The 22,335-nt window shown below is 39.2% G+C and overlaps 1 protein-coding gene across 1 annotated transcript in view; it reads right to left on the bottom strand.

Moving 5' to 3' along the window:
* The window catches only part of Slc35d1 (solute carrier family 35 member D1), a 44,998-nt gene extending 33,213 nt beyond the window's left edge, over window positions 1–11,785 (bottom strand). Inside the window, exons 1-8 of the mRNA XM_090334643.1 lie at window positions 11,366–11,785; window positions 10,571–10,604; window positions 10,383–10,469; window positions 9,038–9,105; window positions 7,531–7,602; window positions 6,529–6,597; window positions 4,402–4,504; window positions 711–803 (exon numbers count right to left, since the gene is read on the bottom strand). Coding sequence (XP_090190769.1) covers window positions 711–803; window positions 4,402–4,504; window positions 6,529–6,597; window positions 7,531–7,602; window positions 9,038–9,105; window positions 10,383–10,469; window positions 10,571–10,604; window positions 11,366–11,568 — 729 coding nt within the window. The 5' untranslated portion in view covers window positions 11,569–11,785. The remainder of the gene's footprint in view (window positions 1–710; window positions 804–4,401; window positions 4,505–6,528; window positions 6,598–7,530; window positions 7,603–9,037; window positions 9,106–10,382; window positions 10,470–10,570; window positions 10,605–11,365) is intronic.
* Window positions 11,786–22,335: the final 10,550 nt, after the last annotated feature.

The following is a 22,335-nucleotide window of genomic DNA, read 5'->3' as shown; positions in this document are numbered from 1 at the left end:
ATTTACTATGAAGAAGCCAGAGGAATTAGAATGAATCTTAGAACAGACAACTTTGGTTAAAATTCTGGGTTTCCATTTATTCTGCAAAATTTTGTGAATTCTAATCATAGAATATCAACTTTTCTCCTTTGAATATGGGCTTACTTTAGAGAAAAAATCTCAGGAATTACTTCACTACTCTATTCTACATTACTTAACTAGATTTCTGTAGGAGATTGGTAAACTAGTCTATTAGTTACTGTGTATATTGTCAGAGCACCACGCAATTTTAAGTACCTTCAAAGGAAAAAAAAAAACAACATGGTATTTAAACCAGCATGAAAATTATAAACAAAGAATTCTAGTAATGTCTGATATTTTGTTTAGGATTTGAAGAATTTTGTTCTTTCAGGGATCTTGCTTCTCAAAGCTTCGACTCCCCCTTTATAGTTTAACTGTAAAATTTTCCTTGCCCACATGCTGGCATTTAAGAAAAGGGCACTACTTAGCAGGCACTATTTTTATGTTGACAGCCAGAGCTATTTTGAGCCATTTTAGTAGTCTCCAATCTCTCTGCCAAGAAAGATGGTTAGCATGATATTAGCAAGGTAAAGAATATTCACATTGTAAGGTCACTTAATAAGTGTATTTCTTTTTAACAACTCCAAAGCCTACATAAACAATAATGTAACTGGCAAACATGTCATTTTACCTTAACTAGAAAGACTTACCTTTTGTGCATCTCCTGTGAAATATGCAATAGCCAAAGTGGGCAGAATCATGAATAGTGCATTATAATACAGTAGACCATATTTTCCCAGCTCCTACAATAGTAAATAATCAGATTTCACATGATTAAGCAGATAGCTAACAAAATTTGATACACACTACTATCCCAATTACATATACACATGATATTGTAGGATTTGCAGGTTAATAATGTCTTAAATTCAAGCCAGGCACCAATGGCCCAGACCTGTAATCCTAGCTACTCAGAAGGCTGAGTCAATTTGAGGATCATGTTTCAAAGCCAACCTAGGCAAAAAAAAGTCCATGAGACTGTTTTTGTTTAGTTTTTTGCCAGTCATGGGGCTTGAACCCAGGCCTGGGCACTGTCCTTAAGTTTTCTCAAGACTACCACTTGATTCTATCACTTATGGATATATCACTATATCACTTATGCCACAGCACCACTTCCAACCTTTTCTGTGTATGTGGTGCCAAGGAATCGAACCCAGGGCTTCATGCATGCTAAGCAATCATTCTACCATGAGAATGCTACACTCCCCACCCTCCATGAGACTCATCTCCAAGTAACCAGCAAAAATGCTGAAAGTTGAGGTGTGGCTCAAGTGGTAGTATGCCAGCTGTGAGAGTATAAGGCTCCAAGTTCAAGACCTACTACCAGTACCAAAGAGTAAGAGAGAGGGGGGGGGGGGGAAGAAGAGGACAAGATAGAAAAGTTTTAATTTCGTTAACTTTATTTGAGTATAAAACACAGCACTCAGTCTTCATGCCATATGACTCATGCTCACAGGCCTATGATTATAAGCAGTCCTGAAATTATAGGTAATAAAACTTCCAATTTATTAAAACCATCTCTCTGTGGTCACAATGACTCTAGGATACACCAAACGATGAACTAGTTATGATCACAAGCATAAAATGTACAGGTTTGCCTCATTAATAAGGCAACAAGGAAAAAAGCTGTATTAACCTTTGAGAATGGGTGCCCAGACATCCAGAGGTGGGTAGCAGGAAGTAGAGGATGTACAAGCAAGCCAACACACAGATACATATCATCCATGCAACTGTCAAGGAATAAAAATATGAATGCCTAAACTGATCAATTGTTCCTTTCACATTTTTTTGTTTTGGATACCTTTTCCCTTCACTTCTTTTTTTTCTTTGGGGGGACGGGGGCAGGACAGAGAGTTTCACTATGTAAGTATAGCCTGGAGTTCAAGCTTATGGTCGTCTTGGCCTCAGCCTCCCAAGTGCTGGAATTAGAGGTACCAACTCCATATGAATTTCTAAAGCGCAGTACATTGGTTAAAAGTTGACTTGAAGCATCATCAGAAACTTGAATTACTGTGCTTTGTTCTCATAGGTTGTTCTCTTTATTGCTGAAGTTTATTGTTTGGTAGGTTGGTTTTACTTTGTGCTGCTAGGGTTTTTGAACTCAGGGTCTTAGTGCTTCCTAGATGAGCATTCTACCACTGAGCCATACCTTCAGTCCTTTTTGCAGACAGGTATCTGCCACCACACCCAGCTTATCTGGAGTCTTATGGACTTTCCTACCTGAGATGGCCCAGAACTTCAATTCTTCCAACCTCAGCCTTCCAAGTAGCTAGACAAATAGCTTAAAAGCTCTTGTATCACATTTTTATCATAATTTCTTTCTTACAGTTCATCTTCTTTTTATCAGCTAACATTTTATACTATTTTATTCTACTCTAAACAAAATTCCACCCTCTAAGCTTGTTGTTTGTAATCTGTGAACTAGGAAAAGCAGAACAATTAGTTTTGTTCTACTGTAAGTAAGTCCTAAGTCATTCCTGAGTAAGCAATTAAAGGGCTCTCTCCTAGGAGTAAAAATACTATGAAACCCTCTTTATTTTCTTCTAGATTTGGGGATATATTCTAGACTGTCCTATCCAAAATAGCATCCTTTAGTCGCATGTAATTATAAGTAATCAAAAACCCTCCAGTTAACTTTCTCAATTACAACCAATCATTTTTCAGTGTCAAAGAACTGCATATGTCTAGTGGCCCCTTGCAATGGACAGTAGAGATGAAGATTTTCATCACAGAATTTCTGCTGGACAGTACTACTTCAGAGAGCTGAAGCTGTCGGGTAAATGTAAATGACATACTATCAGGGTCTACTTGGGCTAAAGAATAAAGCAAAGGGAAAAACAAACGTCTAGCTGTTCCTTTTTCTCTATACATAAACAATTTTTACTGATGGATCGCACTTAAATACAATCATCATTCCATCACCAAGATGAATTAGTGGAGGACAAGACATAAGAGGCAAAGTTAAAGAAAACATGTTGGAAACAAATCTACCCTGTACCTAGTTCAAAGAAAACTGCAAACAAGGCAACCTACTAGGACAGTTACACAATCTACAACTTCTTTCCTAGAAGAAGAGGCAAAGCCTTGTTGGCCAAGACAAGAGGACTAGACACCAACAATGGTGCTAATACTATAATCCAGCAGGGTACTTGTATTTATTTTCTTCTCAGTTAATTTTAAAAATGCCATGCATGTAATAAATAGAGCAGACTAGAACTACACAGATAAGGTCACCTGACTGAAGATAAAATATGGGTAGGAAAATAAGATAAAAATCACGGTCACTTACAAGATTCAATTATGAGGTTAAAAACTAGATTAGCTGTTCAGAGTGACCTCTAAGATAAGTATCGCATACAGTCATTTAAGATAAATTATGATACCAGAACAACTCCTTCAATAACAATATACAAAGCTGAGTAGCTTTATATGTAGCTGTCTGTTACAATAAGACAACTTCACAATGAAGAAAAAGAAATAGGGGCTCATATATGCAACTTTCTGATGGTCTGACTTCACCTGAAACTAAAAATTTAATGTGTCTATATGCAAACAAAAAATACCTGGCAAAGGCTTTGTATGCATGCTATCAATAGAAATTGCTGAAGATATAAAGTTCACAGGTATGATGTCCAGGCCATAAAACTTAAGTGTTGACCCAGAACGTGTGAATCTAAAGCTCCCTGAAGTGTCCTACTACAGGCCCTTCCAATACTCACTTTCTCTCACAACTGCCTCAAAACTTTCAAATATCTCCTGCTCATCCCAGATCCCACATCAAGTACTACAGAACATAACCACAAACATTTATGATGATTTTCTTGGTATACACTCCTTTCCTATCTGCAAAATCAATACTCAAACCATTTCATCTAGAAAAGCCACCAATAAAACTATTCCTAATTTAAAACTAATCTCCTTATGTGAACAAAAATACAGACATTTTACTCTCAGAGAGCCTATGTGTTTCCAATCTTTCATAAGTACTTTTGTTTATTACACACTTTTCCCTGGTGAACTGGCAAGAATCTACTAAAGAAACACCTGCCAGATGCTTAGTGGTTCACACTTGTAATCCTAACTACTCAGGAGACTAAGATCTGAGGACTGAGGTTTGAAGCCAGCTAGGACAGAAAATCCAAGATGTTCTTGTCTACAATTAACCAGCAAAAAGCTAAAGTAAACAAGTGGTTAAAGTGGTAGAGCATCAGCCTTAAGCAAAGAAGGTAAGCAAGAGTTTTAACGCTCTGAGTTCAAGCGCCAGGACATGCACAAAAAGAGAAGGGGGTGGGGAGGAAGAAGGAGAAAAGGAAGGAACAAAGATCTAATATTGCTACCTACTTTTGAATCTAATTTTTGTTTCACGTATGCACCATTTGCTGCTGTAAGAACATCATTTATCAGAATAAAAACATATCCTTCCAGATCAAATGCCAAGTCAGAGCTGCAAAACATAAGCAATACTTTAAGAACAATTTACATTTAGAGAAAATTAATTTAAACTCAGATAGATTTCAAGTGAAGTATGTGCAAACATATATTCTCATCTAGGTTAAAAAATTATTTTATCAGATATAAGTATTTCTTTAATCCTAGTCACATATGCCAATTGCATACTCACACTGAGGGATTCTTAAAAAATGAGAAGCACTGCTACTTAAAGGCATCATTAGAAACAGTCATGGAACCAAGCCTGCTGGCTCAGGCCTGCAATCCTCTAACATCAGATAACATAATAGTAAATTTACTATTACGGAACATTTCTAAAATAAGCTGAAGACATCAATTTCATAAAAGAGGAAACCAAAAAGATGAAAGTTAATTTATTATTTTTCATCATTTCCACAAAATACAAGTCTAACTTGCATAGTTATTTATGAGATCAAGCTACAAGTGTCTACGCACACAGTAAGAACTTAAATACTCAAGGGATTTTTCCATAAACCTCTGAGATCAGGTAAACTGAATATGTCCATTATTTAGTAGAATACTGGACACAAGATTAGAACCAGTGAAGTATAAATGAAAATCTGAGAGAAGTACGCCTTCCATATCATTAGGCATCTTAAGTCAAATTGTGGCTTTACATTCCACAACAGTATTCATACAGTAGTTATTTAAAAAAAAAAAAAGGTTACCTAAAGGGAACCAAGGCTTGAGCTTATACGCTCTACAGATTCTCTTCCTTCCCATCTCTTTCACACATTAAAAGTTCTAGTTAGACCAGGTTGGTCCTTAAGAAGCTGTTTTCAGCCAAAGTAAGGCCTGAGGAAACCCTGTTGGTTAATTAAGGGAGCTCCCATTGGCTTAAAGAAAATGTTTCTAAATGGAGTAAAAGGCAAGTGGCAAGTACACATTTTTGTTCAAGCAAAGAAAAGAGGGAAAAGTGTAATATACAATCAAATTCTAGTAACCGATTATGCTACTCTCTCTTCACTTAGAGATTTACAGCAAATAAAGAATTTGTCTTGTATTCCTCCCACTTGTTCCATAGGAACATATGATGAAAATAAAGGCTCCAGTCCAAGAAGCACACCGCAACCCACAGATGGAAAATGTGTGTCAGGCTGAGTTTGTGGCAATAGCAAATCCAGATCTGCATGGCCAGGTGGAGCAAAAGTTCTACAAGGCTTCTAACAATCATTTTACATTTCCTGAGTCTTTGGTTATACATTTTCCTTGCCTATTACTTCTTTCCTTCCTTCCCTTTCTCCCCTTCTCTCTAATTGTCACACAATATCTGTACATATTTATGGGAAATGACAGTAGTATTTCTATACAGGTATACAATGTATAACCATCCAATCAAGGTAATCAGTACTTTTCTCTTTAAACCTTTATCACTGCTATCTGTCATATATTTTAAAACTGAAACTTTAAGAACGTGGGGAAAAGTTTCAAATGGATAGAAATATCTAGCCTACATTTGTGATATTATTCCACAAGGCAAATAATCCACTGTTCTGGCCCCCCTTCCTGGAAGAAAAGACACTGTTTTTTTTGGGAGCATATAAAGTAAAAACATGCCTCTAGTGTATAAAATCATTCAGGCTTGGAAGGGGGCACAGATTGCGATTCCAGCTCTGCCCTTACCAGGTATGTGACGCTGAGCTAGTTACAGAGCTTAAGCTTCAGTTTCTTCAACTATAATAGGAAATTTTATACCAATGCTTCTCAGTGTTAAGAATACACAAATAAGTATAACAATGCCAAACAGATTGTGAAATAGACAAGATGTGCTCAACAAGAAGACAGTAAACAAATCCTAAATTATATGAAGTAAACATCTCTAAAAATTACAACCTCGCTACACTAGATCTTAATATAGCCACAATGTTTTTGCTTTTTGAAATCTTTTCAATATTTTTCAGATATGCTATTTGGGCTACAAAGAATTATTCATTTTGATAACAGATCATTTATTAACACTAGTTACTGATCGTTTCTAATGTAATATCCACATCTTACCTGGCAGCTACAAAGGCTCCAATAATCATTGCAAATACAGTCATTTTAATACCCCAAGAAAAAGTCTTCCTACAAAATAATGAAAAAGAAAAAAAAACACATATTGTGACTTTATACAAACTCCTACAACACAGATCAAAAAAATACATTTTTTTTTTCTTTTGCCAGTCCTGGGGCTTGAACTCAGGGCCTGTATATTGTCCTTGAGCTTTCTCAAGGCTGGCACTCTACCACTTGAGCCACAGCACCACTTCTGGCTTTTTCTATGTATGTAATACCAAGCAATCAAACCCAGGGCTTCATGCATGCTAGGCAGGCACTCTACAACTAGGCCACATTCCGGGCCCTTGCAACTCCCTGCCCCGCCTAGTCCTGGGCCTTGAGTTCAGGGATGGAGCACTGTCCTTGGGCTTTCTCAAGGCTGGCACTCTACCACTTGAGCCAAAGCATCACTTCTGGCTTTTTTCAATGTATGTGGTACTGAGGAATCGAACCCGGGTCTTTGTGCATGCTAGGCAAGCACTCTACCACTAGGCCAAACTCCCAGCCCTCTTGCAACATTTTTTTAAAAGACATATATAGCAAAACATGTTGTTATACAAAAAATAATCTGGGATAGTAAAAATATTACCATTTGTTACTATTACTGTGTTTGAAAATTTTAAGTCAAAATATCTTTAAGTAGAAATATGTTGCACAGCAGTAAAAGCAGCCAAGATAAAAATGCATTTAAAATCTCCATGTATGTGACTCAGCCTCACCTAAATGGCAGCAGCAGGTAAGAGGCTCTAGAAAGTAAACCCCATATCTACACCGTTTGTAACACCTTTCCAACTTCTGCTACCACAAACTATCAATTCCTACAGCAAGGACAAAAAGCTGCTTAAACTTCCCAAAAGCCTCAGTCAAAGAAAGCCATATAATTTAAGTATGCCATATATATTGGTTACCTTTCCAAAGTTTTTAAAGTGTGTATGTCTATGTATTAGAAATTTAGCTTACTTGAGTAAAACTCCTTCAGCAAACATTGTAAACAGGATGGAGAACCTTCTCAGAACTGTAAACATGGGCAAGCTGCAAAAACAAGGGTGATTAGTTAAAATAAGTTTTATCTATTGCTATTTTGAAAGCAAGAGTCTCCAAGATAGTACTTTAAAACAATGCTAATCTCTTCCTTCCATTATGGAAATTCTAAGCCATTAACCTGATTAAACTCCTATTTCTCTCTAAAAATAAATGATTTGAAAGTCTAAAAGAGTTACTTGTAAAAATACCTACAAAAATAAAATACTGTTAAATGGTACGAATAATGCATCTATTTTCACAGAATGATATACTTTTAAATTTTAATCTGTTAATTATACAAATTCTCTGACTATAATCATGCTAGTCTTTATTTTTTTTAAGTGTATTGGTTTGTTCACTAGGTGGACAGACTTTCCTTTCTATGCCTAAACCACCCAAAAACACATCTATAAGATTATTACCACATGAGACATTCCTTTATTATCCTTTGGTGAAGCCTAAATTCCTAAGGCATTCTGCTGGAGATACTTATAATCTCTTGTAATCTGATTATTTCTGAATATATCTTATCTTACTCCACAGTACCTTATCCTCAACTGCAATCAAAAGAGAGTGTGAATGAACGGATGGGTGATAATGGATGAAAAAAAGCACACAGAATACAAGCAGCACTCTGCAGAAAGCCTGCATTTCTTTCTAAGTAGGTAATGAGAATGGAAAAGGATGCCCTACCCATAATGAACTTGATTCCTTAGAGCTCTCCCCACAGACAGCACTAGTCATTCTGTCAGATTTCTTGGTGTCTTTTTTGTTTTGTTTTAAGGAGATGATAAATGCTTTCTCAGAGATCTCCTACTTTACATCAACCATTTTGACAGCGTTTTCTTCAGTTCATTTGGAAGCATGAAGCCCTGGGACTCTGTTAGACTGTCTTTCTCTTGGTGTGGTTTCATTTCGTATCACACACCCCATCACAAAGTAGAGAAGGTATATGACTGGAGGGCAAGTAACAGGACTGCCTCTTTGTAGAAGTCATCATACATGGACCCGCATCCCAATCTGTTTCTAATCACTTTATACTACAAGAAAAACTGAAAGTCCTGTGTCTGTTCACTGATTATGTGTGAGATTTGCCTGCAATATAGTATTTATGAACTATATTTACCAACTGAAATCCCAAGCCTGACATGTTTCACTACTGCAGGTCTAGAAAATAATGAAAATCTTTCATATCACTCTACATTTTAACACTTATATATCAAAACAAGAGTGGGTAAGAAAGCAAAACAAAACAAAAAGCCACTCTTTCCCTTCAAAAGAAAAGGCTGAAACTAAAAACTTGGCACAACCTTAGTAGTAGAAGCTTTCTGGTCCTTTTTGGTTTTTCCAGTATCAGTAGTAATAAATGAAACTTTTTACATTTATGTACAACTTTAAGAATACATTATATTAACCTCACTAGTAAAAATAAAGTTATCCATACTTCAGTTTCTTTGTGCTGAACAGTCCCGTGATTTGGTTCCCAAAATATAGTAGAGGTAGTGGAAACGTCTAGAAAATTTAAAAAGGGATAACAAAACTCAATAATAAAGACAGCTAAAACAAAGTCCTTTCAAACAGAAACAGTTTTCTTAAATGATCAAATTCTTTCCACTTGAAATGTAAGATTAGTTCTCATAAGCAATTCTGACCCCCATGAAACACCCAAACAATATTCACTATTCTATGATACACGAGCACAACTCTAGCAGAAACTGGGAGACAGGAAAGTAAAGAAACAGAAATATGAATATGATCAGCTGAGTGAGGGCAGAAATATTTGCTCTAAAATATAATATATAGGGTCTTTGGCTCTCAAGTCAACAGAAAAAGGAAAGGAATTTCAAAGGCAGACAGAAGAATATGAAAATAAATAAACCCAAACAATAATGAATGCAGGATACACTACAGTATATGAATCACAGAAATTGCAAAACTGCTGTCATCCCAACAAATGTGAATTGATTGAAACAGGAGATATGCTGGAGCTGGTGGCTCACACCTGTAATCCTAGCAAACCAGGAGACTGAGATCTGAAGATGGAGGCTGAGATATGAAAATCATCAGTGTTCAAATCCAGCCTGGGCAGGAAAGTTCATGAAACACACCATTTTCCAATAAACTACCAAAAAGCCGGAAGTGGACCTGTGGCTCAAGTGACAGAGCACTTGCCTCAAGCATGAAAGCTCAGAAATAGTGCCCAGGTTCTGAGTTCAAACCCCAGGACTAGCACAAAAGAAAAAAAGAAAAGGAGACTCCTATTTTTGTCCTCTTTCTTCTTTCATTCCTTCCTTCCTTCTGTTTTACTTTGGTTTGGTGTAATGTGGTTTTTAATTTTTTTATTTATTTCTTGCCAGTCCTGGGCCTTGAACTCAGGGCCTGAACACTGACCTTGGACTTTCTCAAGGCTAATGCTCTACCACTGGAGCCACAGCACCATTTCCAGTCTTTTTCTATATATGTGATATCGAGGAATCGAACCCAGGTCTTCGTGCATGCTAGGCAAGCACTCTTACCACTAGGCCAAACTCCAAGGCCTGTAATGTGGTTTTTAGGAATTTTTTTTGTCTAACAGTTTTGGGATTTGAACCCTTTGGACTCATGCACCCAACCTTCTCCTTTCTTACTTTTGAAGGGACACAAGTTACAGCATTTATTCTTTCACTGCATGTACGTTAGTCTGGGGATGGGTTGTCAAAGCTACTATTTTCAAGTATGCAAGGCACTGATACGAATACAGAATGACTTCTTCATAAAATAAAATGTGACGTTTATTTATTTATTTTTACCTTTCGAGGTACATTTCTGTCAAAGTCAGGAAACTTGACTATTCTGAGTGCCTTTCCCACCCAGAGAACTGCTACCGTGGCCACCATCTGTAAACAGAGAACACACACAGATGCACTGTTCCACACAGAAAGACACACACAGAGGTTCTCACTACACCGACCAAGGAATGCCAAGGATTCCAACTAACCTGGCCAAGTCCAACACAGAGCGAGGAGGGAAATCTACAAAAGGGGTAAAGAAGGAGGGAAGGGAGAGAAAAAAAAAAAAAAAAGGTCAGAAAATCCCACACATGGCACGGCGAATCCAACTTTAAAATGCATTTTCATTTCTCAACAATACCTGTCTTTTATTCAATAAAAACCATATTTTTTTTAAATCGGGGTTCATAAAGTCAGCCACCCCGCTGGATTTTGTAGCCTGGGGGCCCGGCCACTTGTCTCATCTTGTCTGGTAATGAACAATTTCAACCGGCTTCCGGCAACGGAAGTTAAGACATCGATTTCTACATCTCTCCCAACGACTGCACATGCTTAATTTAAAAAAAAAAAAGGAAAACACAGTCACACGCGCGCGCGCGCACACACACACGTGTGCCCCGAGTCCCGGTGACAGCAAGCACAGCGGTCCCCGAGTCCCCGAGGCTGTCAGCAGCTCGGGGTCCCCGAAACCCCGCACGCAGCGCTCCGCTCTCCCCTTCTCGATGCAGGGATGCATCGGGGGGCACCAAGTGCCCGGGCAACTTCACCGCGCGCCCCGACAGGCGCGGAGCTCGCGGCCCCCGCGGAACTCCGCGGAACGCGAACGCGAACGCGGCCCCGGTCCCGGCCCCGGCCCCGGCCCCGGCCCGCCGCGCGCTCCGCCCAACCCGCTCGGCCAAAGTCCGTGCGGCCAAAGTCCGCGGAGCGGCACCGCCCCGCCGCCCGCCCCGGGCTCCCCGGGCTCCCCGCCGCCCGGCCGCCCGCCGGCCTCCCGCCGCCCGCACCTGTAGTTGGTGAGCACGCTCTTGTTCACCACCACGATAAGGAAGGAGCTCACGCCGTAGAAGCCGGCGGCCAGCAGCTTCAGGAAGAGCGTCAGCGTTTCGGCCGGCGCCATCCCCAGCGGCTCCGCATCGCGGTGTGCGGAGGACTCGGCGGGGGCTTCTCCTTTCACCCGGGCCTGCTGACGTCTGTGGACTTCCGCCATGGCGGCGGCGGCGGCGGCGCGGGCCGGCGGCGGGGGGCGGGGGGCGGCGTGCGGGCCGTGGGCTGAGCGCGCGGGATCGGCGGCTCCTGCGGGCACTCGACGTTTCTCCGGCTGCGATCGCGGCCTCGGCTCCCCGCAAGGCCGCCGCCCATCTCCGCCCAGAGGCAGGAACTTCGGGGTTCACACCCTCGGGGACTTTGCTCCCGCATTGTGCAATACTGGGGTCACTGGGGAAGGGCGGCCCCAGGCCGGCCTAGGCAGGGGGCGGGGAAGATCTAGAAAAGCGGGGTATGGGGTGAGGGAAGGGACACCGAACCGGGGCGCTGGAGAAGTCGAGAGACTCAGCGGGGAAACCCGAAGCGCCCGGGCGGAGGCCGGGAGTTGCGGCTGCGCTGCGCATGCGCAACACCGTGTGCCGGGTCTCCTCTGGGGGCGCTCACCTAGAGTAGGGGAGTCCCAGGCCAGGGAACTGGAGGCCTTGTGGCCCACATAACTGCCTCCTCAAGGGTGCAAATCCCTCCTGTGCCTCTGAGGAAGAAATGATGACCAAGTGCTTTTATAATGTTCAGTGGACTCTCTGAAAGTATCAGCTATGACTCAACAATCTACCCTTAATCAATACTCATTTTGCAGTGCTCAGGCTGTTCACACTTTCTGCAGAGAACAATATTTTCTCAGTAAATAATGTGAAAAAATAATATTAATGTTGACATACCCAGAAAAGTAGCATGACTATCAAACTGCTCAGGGAATTGGCTAGGTGTTTGGACCCTAGAAGTAATTTGAGTTTTAATTCTTGAATTTCTTCTTCTCTCCCTAGCTCTGTGCTCTTGGGACAATTAGATGACCTCTCTGAACCTGGATCTTTCCATCTCTATCATGTAAAGCTACCTCAGAGCTTGTGCTTAATTCATGGTGTCATTAAAAAACAGAAGCAAGTTATCATCAGTTAAAGCAAAATACAGATGTAGCTACTTTTGATAGCAAGAAGGAAGAACCTGGAATCATTTCTCTAATTGCCTGGTCTCTGCGTTTGTTTTTCTTTCTTTAACTAATAAATTATACATAACATAGAGTCGATCATAACCATTGTTTCTCCTATTAAGTGTACAGTTTAAAAGCTCACTGCTGTGCAACCATCACCATAAATCCATCTCCAGAATATTTTCACCATCAAATTTAAATTCTACAAATTCCCCATTCTCCATCCCTTACCCTCTCCCCTAGTAGCCAATGTTCCCACGTTGTCTCCATGAATTTGACTATTCTAGGTATAAAGACAATTCTCCTTGACTGGCTTATTTCAGTTAACTTTTTTTCAAGGTCCTCTCACATTGTAAAGTGGGTCAGAGTTGGAAATACCAGGACCTAGGTGGTGTGGGTCCTGTCTACACCTAGTCAACTTCCTGAGCTACAGCTAAATCAACAATGGGGGGAGAGGGGGGTCCATGCTTCTGTATGTTTACTCCCATTCGGTCCTACATCCCTTCCAATTTCCTAAAGAGCTCTTTCTTTTCTTTCTGTATTTTGACAAAACAGTACCTATCTAGCAGTTTTCTTTCACACTACCCACCTTGCCTTCCACAAAACAGCCATCTCTTTTTGTTTGTGTCATTTCTACTCCAACTTTGAATATACCCTTCATCTTACTCTACCCTTGATGTTATACTAAAGTCCCTGAAACAGAATCATTTACAAAGACTGAAAATTTAGTTCTCAAAGTTATGGAAGGTAAGAAGTCCAGGAGAAAGGCCCTGGAAAGTGGAGTGTGTGCCCGGGGCTGATTTCTGCCTGGCACCTTGAACACTACTCACAAGGTGACAAACAGTGTGTCCACAGGTGTTCCTTCTAGGAATAGTAAAAAAGGAGAAAATGGTAAAGCTTTTTTTTTTTTTTTTGCTAGTCTTGGAGCTTGAACTCAGGGCCTGGACACTGTCCTTGGGCTTTCTCAAAGCTAGAGCCACAGCACCACCACTTCCAGCTTTTTCTGTATATGTGTGGTACTGAGGAATTGAACCCTGGTCTTGGTGCATGTTAGCCAAGCACTCTACCACCAGGTCAAACTCCCCACCCAACGGTAAAGCCTTTTCTAAGACATGCTCACAATTATTGAATTCAGTCTTCAAAACTTAGTCGCCGCCTGCAAGCCTCACATCACTTCATCAGAGTGGTGACTAAATTTCAGTATACATATTCTACAAGACATTCGGGCCATAGCATTGAGGTTGTGGATTATGTGATCACATGCCATTCTCTCCCATTAATTGCTCTTTGAGGACCAGGCCAGGCCAGGGGATCTAGCGGTTTAGGTACTTCCGAAAAATGATAGCTGGATATCTAACAAGGAAATAGACCAAATCTCTTTTTTTTAATAGTAGCAGCAGAAGGAAATGATTACAAGATTATATTTGGAATACACCAGTTGTTGAAAAATATGTTATGTACAATGCCCCTTATAACAAACAAAAACATATATTTCTATTACAGATAAATGCTATATATAATATATACCACTATTATACATAACATATACCATGTTATATGTGCAACATAGAAACATATATGGTGGTCTTTTCAATAGCCACTAACCTTACCTGGTACAGTATGGGGATTGTAAATTGGCATGGGAAATTTAAAGTAGGTTCTTATTGGTGCACAGCACAAATTAGTTATATATGGGGACAGTAGTTTTTTTCATCTTCAGTAGTCTGATGCAGCTTATACAAAATAATTGTTCTTTTAACTGATTACCACTCTGTAATTGCAAAAAAAAAAAGTGGCAGCTGTTTTGTTGACATTCTGAATGCTTCTAAGTAAATACATTTTTTTATTAAAAAAAAAAGAAAAAGCCGGAAGTGGTGCTGAAGCTCAGTAGAAGAGCTCTAGCCTTGAGAAAGTCCAAGAACAGACTGCTCAGGCCCTAAGCTCAAGCCCAGGACTGGCAAAAAGAAAAGTCACAACCATAATAGTAAATCAAAGGTTGGAAAGCATCACATACCTTTCTTTCTACCAATGTGCCAATATCTGCTATAGGGAAGACACTTAATAAATATTGGATAAAAGAATGAATAACAAAAAAAGAAACATATATCTACTAGAAATATGTATATTATATATGTATATATTAATGTCTTATTCACGTGTTAATATATATTGATGTAATGTTTTATATATTACAAGTATCATATATAGCTATATAATATATATTAAATATAATTACATACTATATTGTACATGGCATACATTATATATAATACTATATATAATTATATGTAATACCTATAGTATACAATACTGTTTATAATCTATAATATGTAATTTATGAGATAGGTATTATGTATTTATTAGATAGATATTATGTATTTATGAGATAGATATTATGTATAATGTGTAATTATGTATATATGTGTATTTTGATATATAATATAATAAATAGTGTGTATATATATGTATTCATAATAGAAATATATCTATAACAATACTATCTACTAAAGTTTTAGTAACAATAAAATAATTTAGGGGTTGGGAGTTTGACCTAGTGGTAGAGTGCTTGCCTAGCATTCACGAAGACCCGGTTCAATTCCTCAGTACCACTTACATAAAAAAGCCAGAAATAGTGCTGTGGCTCAAATGGTAGAACCCTTGGGAACACCTAAGGACAGTGCTCAGGCCCTGAGTTCAAGCCCCAGGACTGGAAACACAAAAATACTACAACAATTATTTAATAAGAGGTAAATTTTAAAGCATAGTAATCAATTTAAAAATGTCAATTGTAACCATGATTGGGCATGATCTGTTTCCTGTTATTGTTCCTTGAAGGTCTTTCTAAAGTAGCCTATACATTCTACCTTATTCTTTTTAAAACTGCAGAGCAATTCTATTACTGGATGCATAATATGTAACCATTCCTAAGGGTATTTTGGCTACCACAACTTTTCAGTCTATAAACCATCCTTGTCTCACCAATTTTATGTGGGTAGACTTTTCTAAAAGCAGAATAGTTTAATCAGAGCCCACTTCTTTTTAATAAGTAGAATCAACAGCTTAATCATCAAAAGAAGTTGAAATTTTATAGTTCCACCAACACTGCATGAAAATAAAACTGTTTTATATAGCCAGATGGCAACAATGAGGAAAAAATAAGAAATGAGATACTAATTTACATTCTATCCTGTAGAGATATGCTATACCACATACAAATTTATGCAATAAATCAATTGTAATTATAAAAAATGAAAATAAAGCTCCTAGGAGTGTGGATCCAGGCAACTACTGTAGTTTTTCTCAGCACAATCATGTTATTTATGAACAAATATTTGTTAAGAACTACCACAGGCCAAAAACTATTGGATTTTCTCAACACTGGCGGTATTTGGTTTGCTGTGGGCCTCCAGTCAAATGCCACAAAGTGTAATGGAGCCAAGTATTCACATTTAGGTGTCCAGAGAAAAAAGATTACTGGTCCTGTGAAGATTGAATGGGTTTGATCTTCTTCTCATAGGTACTTTGAATGTTAAGTAATTGTTGATAGATTTAAGTACCGGATCTGTTACTAGTATTAATCATAGGAACATATATTTAGGAAAATGTATACATTATTTTATAAATCAACCTCCAATAACCTATGCAACCTAAAAAAACTATACAAGATTGTGAAGACTGTATTAAATGCTTTAATTAAGATATAAATCTGATCTATTTGGAAAAGTCAGCTTTATGAGTTAGTAAATTATTTTATAGCTTGTTGTATGGCTCAAATAGTATAGAGTGCTTGCCTAGCAAATGCAAAGCCCCTGAGTTCAAATCTGAGTACCACAAAAAAAAGATAAATGGAAAAGAGTGAAGAGGAAGGGAGGGAGGGAGAGAGGAAGGGCAGTTGCTCTTCTAGTAGTAGATCCTCTGAGTTCAGAGGATCCCCATACATGTGGGGTGCAGACTTTTAAAGAAAGCACCCTTTGGTTGTCACTATTGGCTCAGAGTGGGGAGGGGATGTGAAGAAGCCAATTTCAACTATTGCTGTGGGAAGGACTTGCTGCTGCAACAGTCAGACTAAGGTTGGAGTGATGCTACCAAGAAACAGAAAGGTGCACTTACTTGTTTCTCTGCCAACTTTGCAGCAACCCTCTACTACCACCACATAGAAGTCTAACCTAGAATCAGCCAGCAAAGCAGATAAATAATTTGTAAAAGTAAGCACTGACTGCACAAAATAGAACATTATAGAGTAGCTTTGCAGCTGAGAGACAATAACTAAGTTAATTGGAATATCTTTCTTATTTCTTTTCTTGTTTGCTTTTTCAGTACTAGGGTTTGGATTCAGGGCCTTGGCTTGCTAGGCACCCTCTCTGCTACTTGAGTCATACACCACAGCCCTTTTGCCTTGTTCTTCAAATTAGGCTTTGGTTGGGATGCCAAGATTGGGGTCCACCTATTTATACTTCCCTTGTAGCTATAAAATGACAGGCAAGGGTTCACCACACTCAGTTTTTTTTTATTGGCTGAGACGTGATCTCTGTAAGGTCTGCCGAAAGGAAACTCCAAGCAGTTCAGAAGAGGGTTTATTGAGTGAGGAACGAGCAGACTCCTGCCACCTAAGATGGAGTTGGGCGAGCAAGAGAGCTTAGGGCGGGAAGTGAGAGATTATGTAGGGGAAGGGGTATAGCCACAGCAGAAGTGGATGTGATCTCAGAGGATGGGGAAATACCTCAGAACTGGGGGACCTCCCACTGCCCCAGGCATGCCAGTTGCCAGGGTTACAGATGCTGGGCGGGGATTTCCAGGGTGCAGGGGGAGAGAACCAAGGGAAGAAGTCACTTCTTCCAGGTGGTCCTAATAATCTCATTAACTTTGTGTAATCCTCATGATCTTCCCACCTCCACCTCCCAAGTAGCTAGGATTCCAGATATGATCCGCTATAACAGGCTCACACAGAGCTCGATACAGTATCATGGCCTCTCTCCTCCCTGTCCCTACATAAGATCCCAAGCCATCTCCATCACCTTAGCTAAGACCCTACAATGGCATCATAGCTACTCTTCAGGTTACCTCACTGTGCCCTCAGCCACATCAATCTTGTAAAAGTGCAGATCTAGTTATAAAGATAAAATTTGCCACCTGCTTTATTTCATAGGCCCTTATTATGGCTTTCCCCTTTTTGCTCTCATTTCACCTCTGTTGGTTCCTCGAATACATTCCTTCATTTCTGAATCTGTGCATCAGCCAGAGATCCACACTCTGTATATATTAATGTCTCATTTTCATACTCTTCACTCCCACCTTGGCTAACTCCTCCAAGTCTCATATGAGATAAGACAATCCTCAGTGCTTTCTTCCCTAACTCTACAAGCTCCTGAAGAGGCACCTGAATTAATACAATTACTGAGATAGTCTTTTCCTAACCTCTGACTATTGTCTTTTCTCCAACACCCATATTCAGGCCAACACTCACTTAGGCTGCTGTTTATTCTAAATGGTTTCCATTGGAATGTGCTGAGAGCACACAATGCAAAACTTTAGATTTTGTATTTTAAAAAGTCCAATGGTGCATGAAGATTTTGAAAGCATATTATTTTGCCTTGCCTACTCACTATAAACCTAAGAAACATCTTCCAAACTATCTTTTCCAACCCAGTTGATAAAAACTCTATCCTATTTGCTTATTCCAAAAAAACTTTTGTTCTTCCTCACAGATCATATTTACCCTTCAGCAAATCTTAACAAATCTTTCTTTAAAAGATAATCTCATTCTCATATTTATTACTTCTTCTATAGGCGCAGTAATTTAGACTTCTCTGGCTGAAGTATTGAAATTACCTTTTTCCTATTTTGTTTCTTCTTCAACTCTCCAGTTCATCTATCTCCACCAATCCTTCTCCACATAGTACACAAAGTGTGCTTTATTTTTAAAAAAAAATGACTTATTTTAGTAAAATAAGTCACTTGTCGCTCCTTCTGGTATTTTCCATTTTATGTCAGACAAAATTCAGGGACTACAAAGCATGGGTGTTGTCCCTAAGCTCTTCAGCTCAAGGCTACCACCCTACCCCTTGAACCACAGTGCCACTTCCGGTTTTCTGGTGATTAATTGGAAGCAAGAGTCTCATGGACATTTTTATTGCCCGGGCTTGCTTTGATCCTCAGATCTCAGCCTCCTAAGTAGCTAGGATTACAGGTGTGAGCCACCATGCCTGGCTTAATTAATTATTTGTTAAGGCAAAATCTTGCCATATAACCCAGGGAGGCCCCAAACTCAGGATAGAACTGCCTTCATTGGCATGAATTAACTGACTAGTCACTAATGTGTAATTCATACCTGAAATGGAGAGCCCATATACTGATTCTAAACTTAATGTTTACCCTAAAGTGTATTATTTGGATCAAATGAACTATTTGTCTCTCTAAATGTATATTGACAGATGAAATACCACCTTAGGATTTACCACTGCTCACTACTGGTCTAACCAGTCCCTTTCTTCTTATGTCACTGCTACTGCTATACAGGTATAATTAAATTTTTCTTTAGAGTAAAATAGGCAGCAAATAGGATTTACAATTAACATGATAATCTCAGCTTTAATAATGATTAGTTTTAATCTTCCCTTTGACTACTGAAATAAAATACCCTTTGACTCATACCACACCGATATTCAACTCTGGGCACCAAACTCTTGTAGAAAAAATGGACTGCCTCAGATATTTTCAATATCTGAATGACTTCCAGGTGGAAATGTTTCAAAAATTTATCTGGTACTTTAGAAATGAGAAGGATGGTTACTGCATGTCCTTGCCATTGCAGTAATGGGAATTGTCAGGTGCATACCTAGCAGATTAAGTCTTTAGAGATGTGAAGCTTTGGCTATTTAGAAGAGGTTAACTTTTAGAAAATGAATAATTTTAAGGATTCTTATCCATACCAATGCACAGGAAAATTCTGTAGAAGTATGATGATTTCTCTCCAGTAGAGAATACAACCTCAAAGTTCTTTTCTTTTCTTTTCTTTTCCTTTCCTTTCCTTTCTTTTCCTTTTGCCAGTCCTGAGGCTTGAATTCAGGTCCTGGACACTGTCCTTGGACACTTGAGCCACAGTGCCACTTGTGGCTTTTTCTGAGTATGTGGTACTGAGGAATCAAACCCAGGGTTTCATGCATGCTAGGCGAGCACTCTACCACTAGGCTATGCTCCAGGCCTCCCTTATTTCTTTCATCCTTCTTTTCTTTTGTAGAGCTGATGAACACAGTCAAGGCCTTACAGTAGCCAGATAGGTACTCTTTCACTGAGCTACATCCCCAACCCCTCTTTATTTTTTTAATCTACAGAGTAGTAATTAGATTTGTATTTATTAGTGTATTCACTGCAGCATTCTTTGGGTTGCCTTGACTATATGTCTTCAAATCTTTTTCAAACTAATTTTTACATCTTACCTTTTATTTGATGGATTGAATAAGATTTGGATACATTCATCTTATATTTCAGTAACTGTCATAGACATTTAACTTGATCAGGTTTTACTCTTGCATACAGTGCACTGGCTCAGGTAAGTTTGGTAGAAGCTAGCTTTTGCTGACAGTCTGTGCTATTACTTTACTTATTTTGCCAGTCCTCGGGCTTGAAATCAGGGCCTGGGCACTGTCTTTGGGTTTCTCAAGGCTAGTGCTCTTCCACTTGGGCCACAGCACTACTTCCAGATTTTTCTGTTTATTTGGTTCTGGGAAATCAAACCCAGGGATTCGTGCATCCTAAGCAAGCACTATTTTCTAACTGACCTTCCAATCTCTTCAGCAGATGGTTCTGTACCCTGGGTGGTAGATATACGCAGATTATATCCATGAGCACAGTATAGTTCCATCATTGCCTGTGATGCAGACTGGTCTTCAAGATCAAGCTCAGTCCTCAGCTTCAAATCAAAGCTCTGATCTTAACCCCATTGCTTGATAACCCCAACAACTGCTTGTTTATGAGATTAGAGCCATGAATACAGGAGGTGTGGAGTTCAAGTTGATAACTTCTCAGCACTGCTCTCATCTCTGCCACTGATTTAATGAATCAAATTGGAGAGATTATTGAAGTCATGTTTCAAGAAAATTATATTAAGAGCACTCTTAAGCTAGGCTGCAGATGGCTCATGTCTATACATGCTACTCAGGGGGCTGAGATCTGATGATCAAAGTTTGAAGCTAGCCCAGGCAGGAAACTCCATGAGAATCTTATTTCCAATTAACCACCAAAAAGATGGAAGTAGAACTGTGGCTCAAGTGGTAGAGTGCCAAGCCTTGATCACAAAAGTTCAGGGACAAGACCCAAGTCTTCAGTTCCAGCCCCAGGACTAGAATGGCAAAAGAAAAAATTGTGGCCTTAAAATATTGGCTGCAGATAGGAATTTTTATTGAAGTTACAATGCTCAAAATCCTAGGCATTATTTAATCTTATAAAAGGTTATGAGGCAGTTGCCCCATTTTAAGGTGAGAATACAATGAACTGACATTTAGATAAAGTACATTGTTTGTCCAAGTTCCATCTGCCCTATTTTAAGGCCCACACCTCTTTTTCCTAGGCTGAGTGTCAGGGAGTCTGTTTTCTCTTTTAACTAGAGTGGTAGGAAACTCTTCTGCTTTACAGTGAAAGTCTAAGGGAAAACTCTTTCTTACGATGATAGCCAGAAAACAACAAAAGGGAGATAGTAGCAGTAGTGAGCTTTTTCATAAGCACCCTATGGAAGGGAGGCGGAGAAATCGCATGATTGGCTATCACAAGGTCTGACTTCCTAGAATGGTGGGAGGAGCCATTGCCTTATATGCGTAAGATGGGTAGCCTGCAGGAAATGGGACTGTTCCTGGTGTTCTTAATGACGCATAGCCCAGCTGTTGAAGCTTTCACACCTCTAAGGCCAGTAGAAATGAGAAAAAGGTGTTCCTCCCTCCCTGAGCCAGCTGACCTCACCCTTGGGAATGACTCTTAATATCTCTAAAAGGCTTCTCAACCTACCTGCTTTTCCTCAAATGCTAAACATTAGGGTAAAAATCCTTTTCTTGCTCACTTTTCTTTTATCATTATAGCAATTAAATATTTTTTCATACGTCACAGATTTTAATATACCTGTGAATTTTCACACTCCTTTTTAAGATACTAGACATGTTTTGAGACAGCAAATACCCCAGAGTCCAATGTGGGTAAGCTGTTCATAATTGGACTTTATTGAAGAATATTGATAAACCATGTCTTCTCCTGAAATCCAACTTTGGCTTTTATACTGTTGGAGTTCATGAGAAATTAGTAAGAAACAGTGAAATTGCAATAGTATATTATAAAATGTTCAATCGTTTATAGTATTTGCTACTAAAGCTTTTTTCCATTATTAGAGTTTTAACTCAGAGTCTTGCACCTGTGAGGTAGGTACTCTGCCGTATATACTATGCATCCAATCCTTCATTTTTTTTGCTTTTAGTTAAACTCTTATCTTTGATAGAGTATTATACTTTGATAGTTAAATGTTTGGCCTTGTACCCCAATCTGTCTACCTATACCATAGACATGTACCATTTAACCTAGCTTATTAGAAGAGTGTCCCACTGGCTTTTTACAGGGGCTAGCTTTGAACAGTTATTCTCTTGATCTTTACTTCCTAAATTGGTAGAATTACAGGTATCCACAACCAAACTCAGGCCCTCAAAATTATTTCACTTATGCAGTTTCTATCAAGTTACTTAACAATTCAGAAAAAAGTTCAAGTTATACTTAAGAAAAGCAAGATAGTAATAAACTGACTCAAAA

Source organism: Megascapheus bottae, chromosome 6, assembly GCF_031878675.1.
Source record: "Megascapheus bottae isolate mThoBot1 chromosome 6, mThoBot2.hap1, whole genome shotgun sequence".
NCBI classification, from domain to species: domain Eukaryota; kingdom Metazoa; phylum Chordata; class Mammalia; order Rodentia; family Geomyidae; genus Megascapheus; species Megascapheus bottae.
The sequence above is the reverse complement of the archived record's forward strand: the minus strand, read 5'-3'. Positions and strand labels throughout refer to the sequence as shown.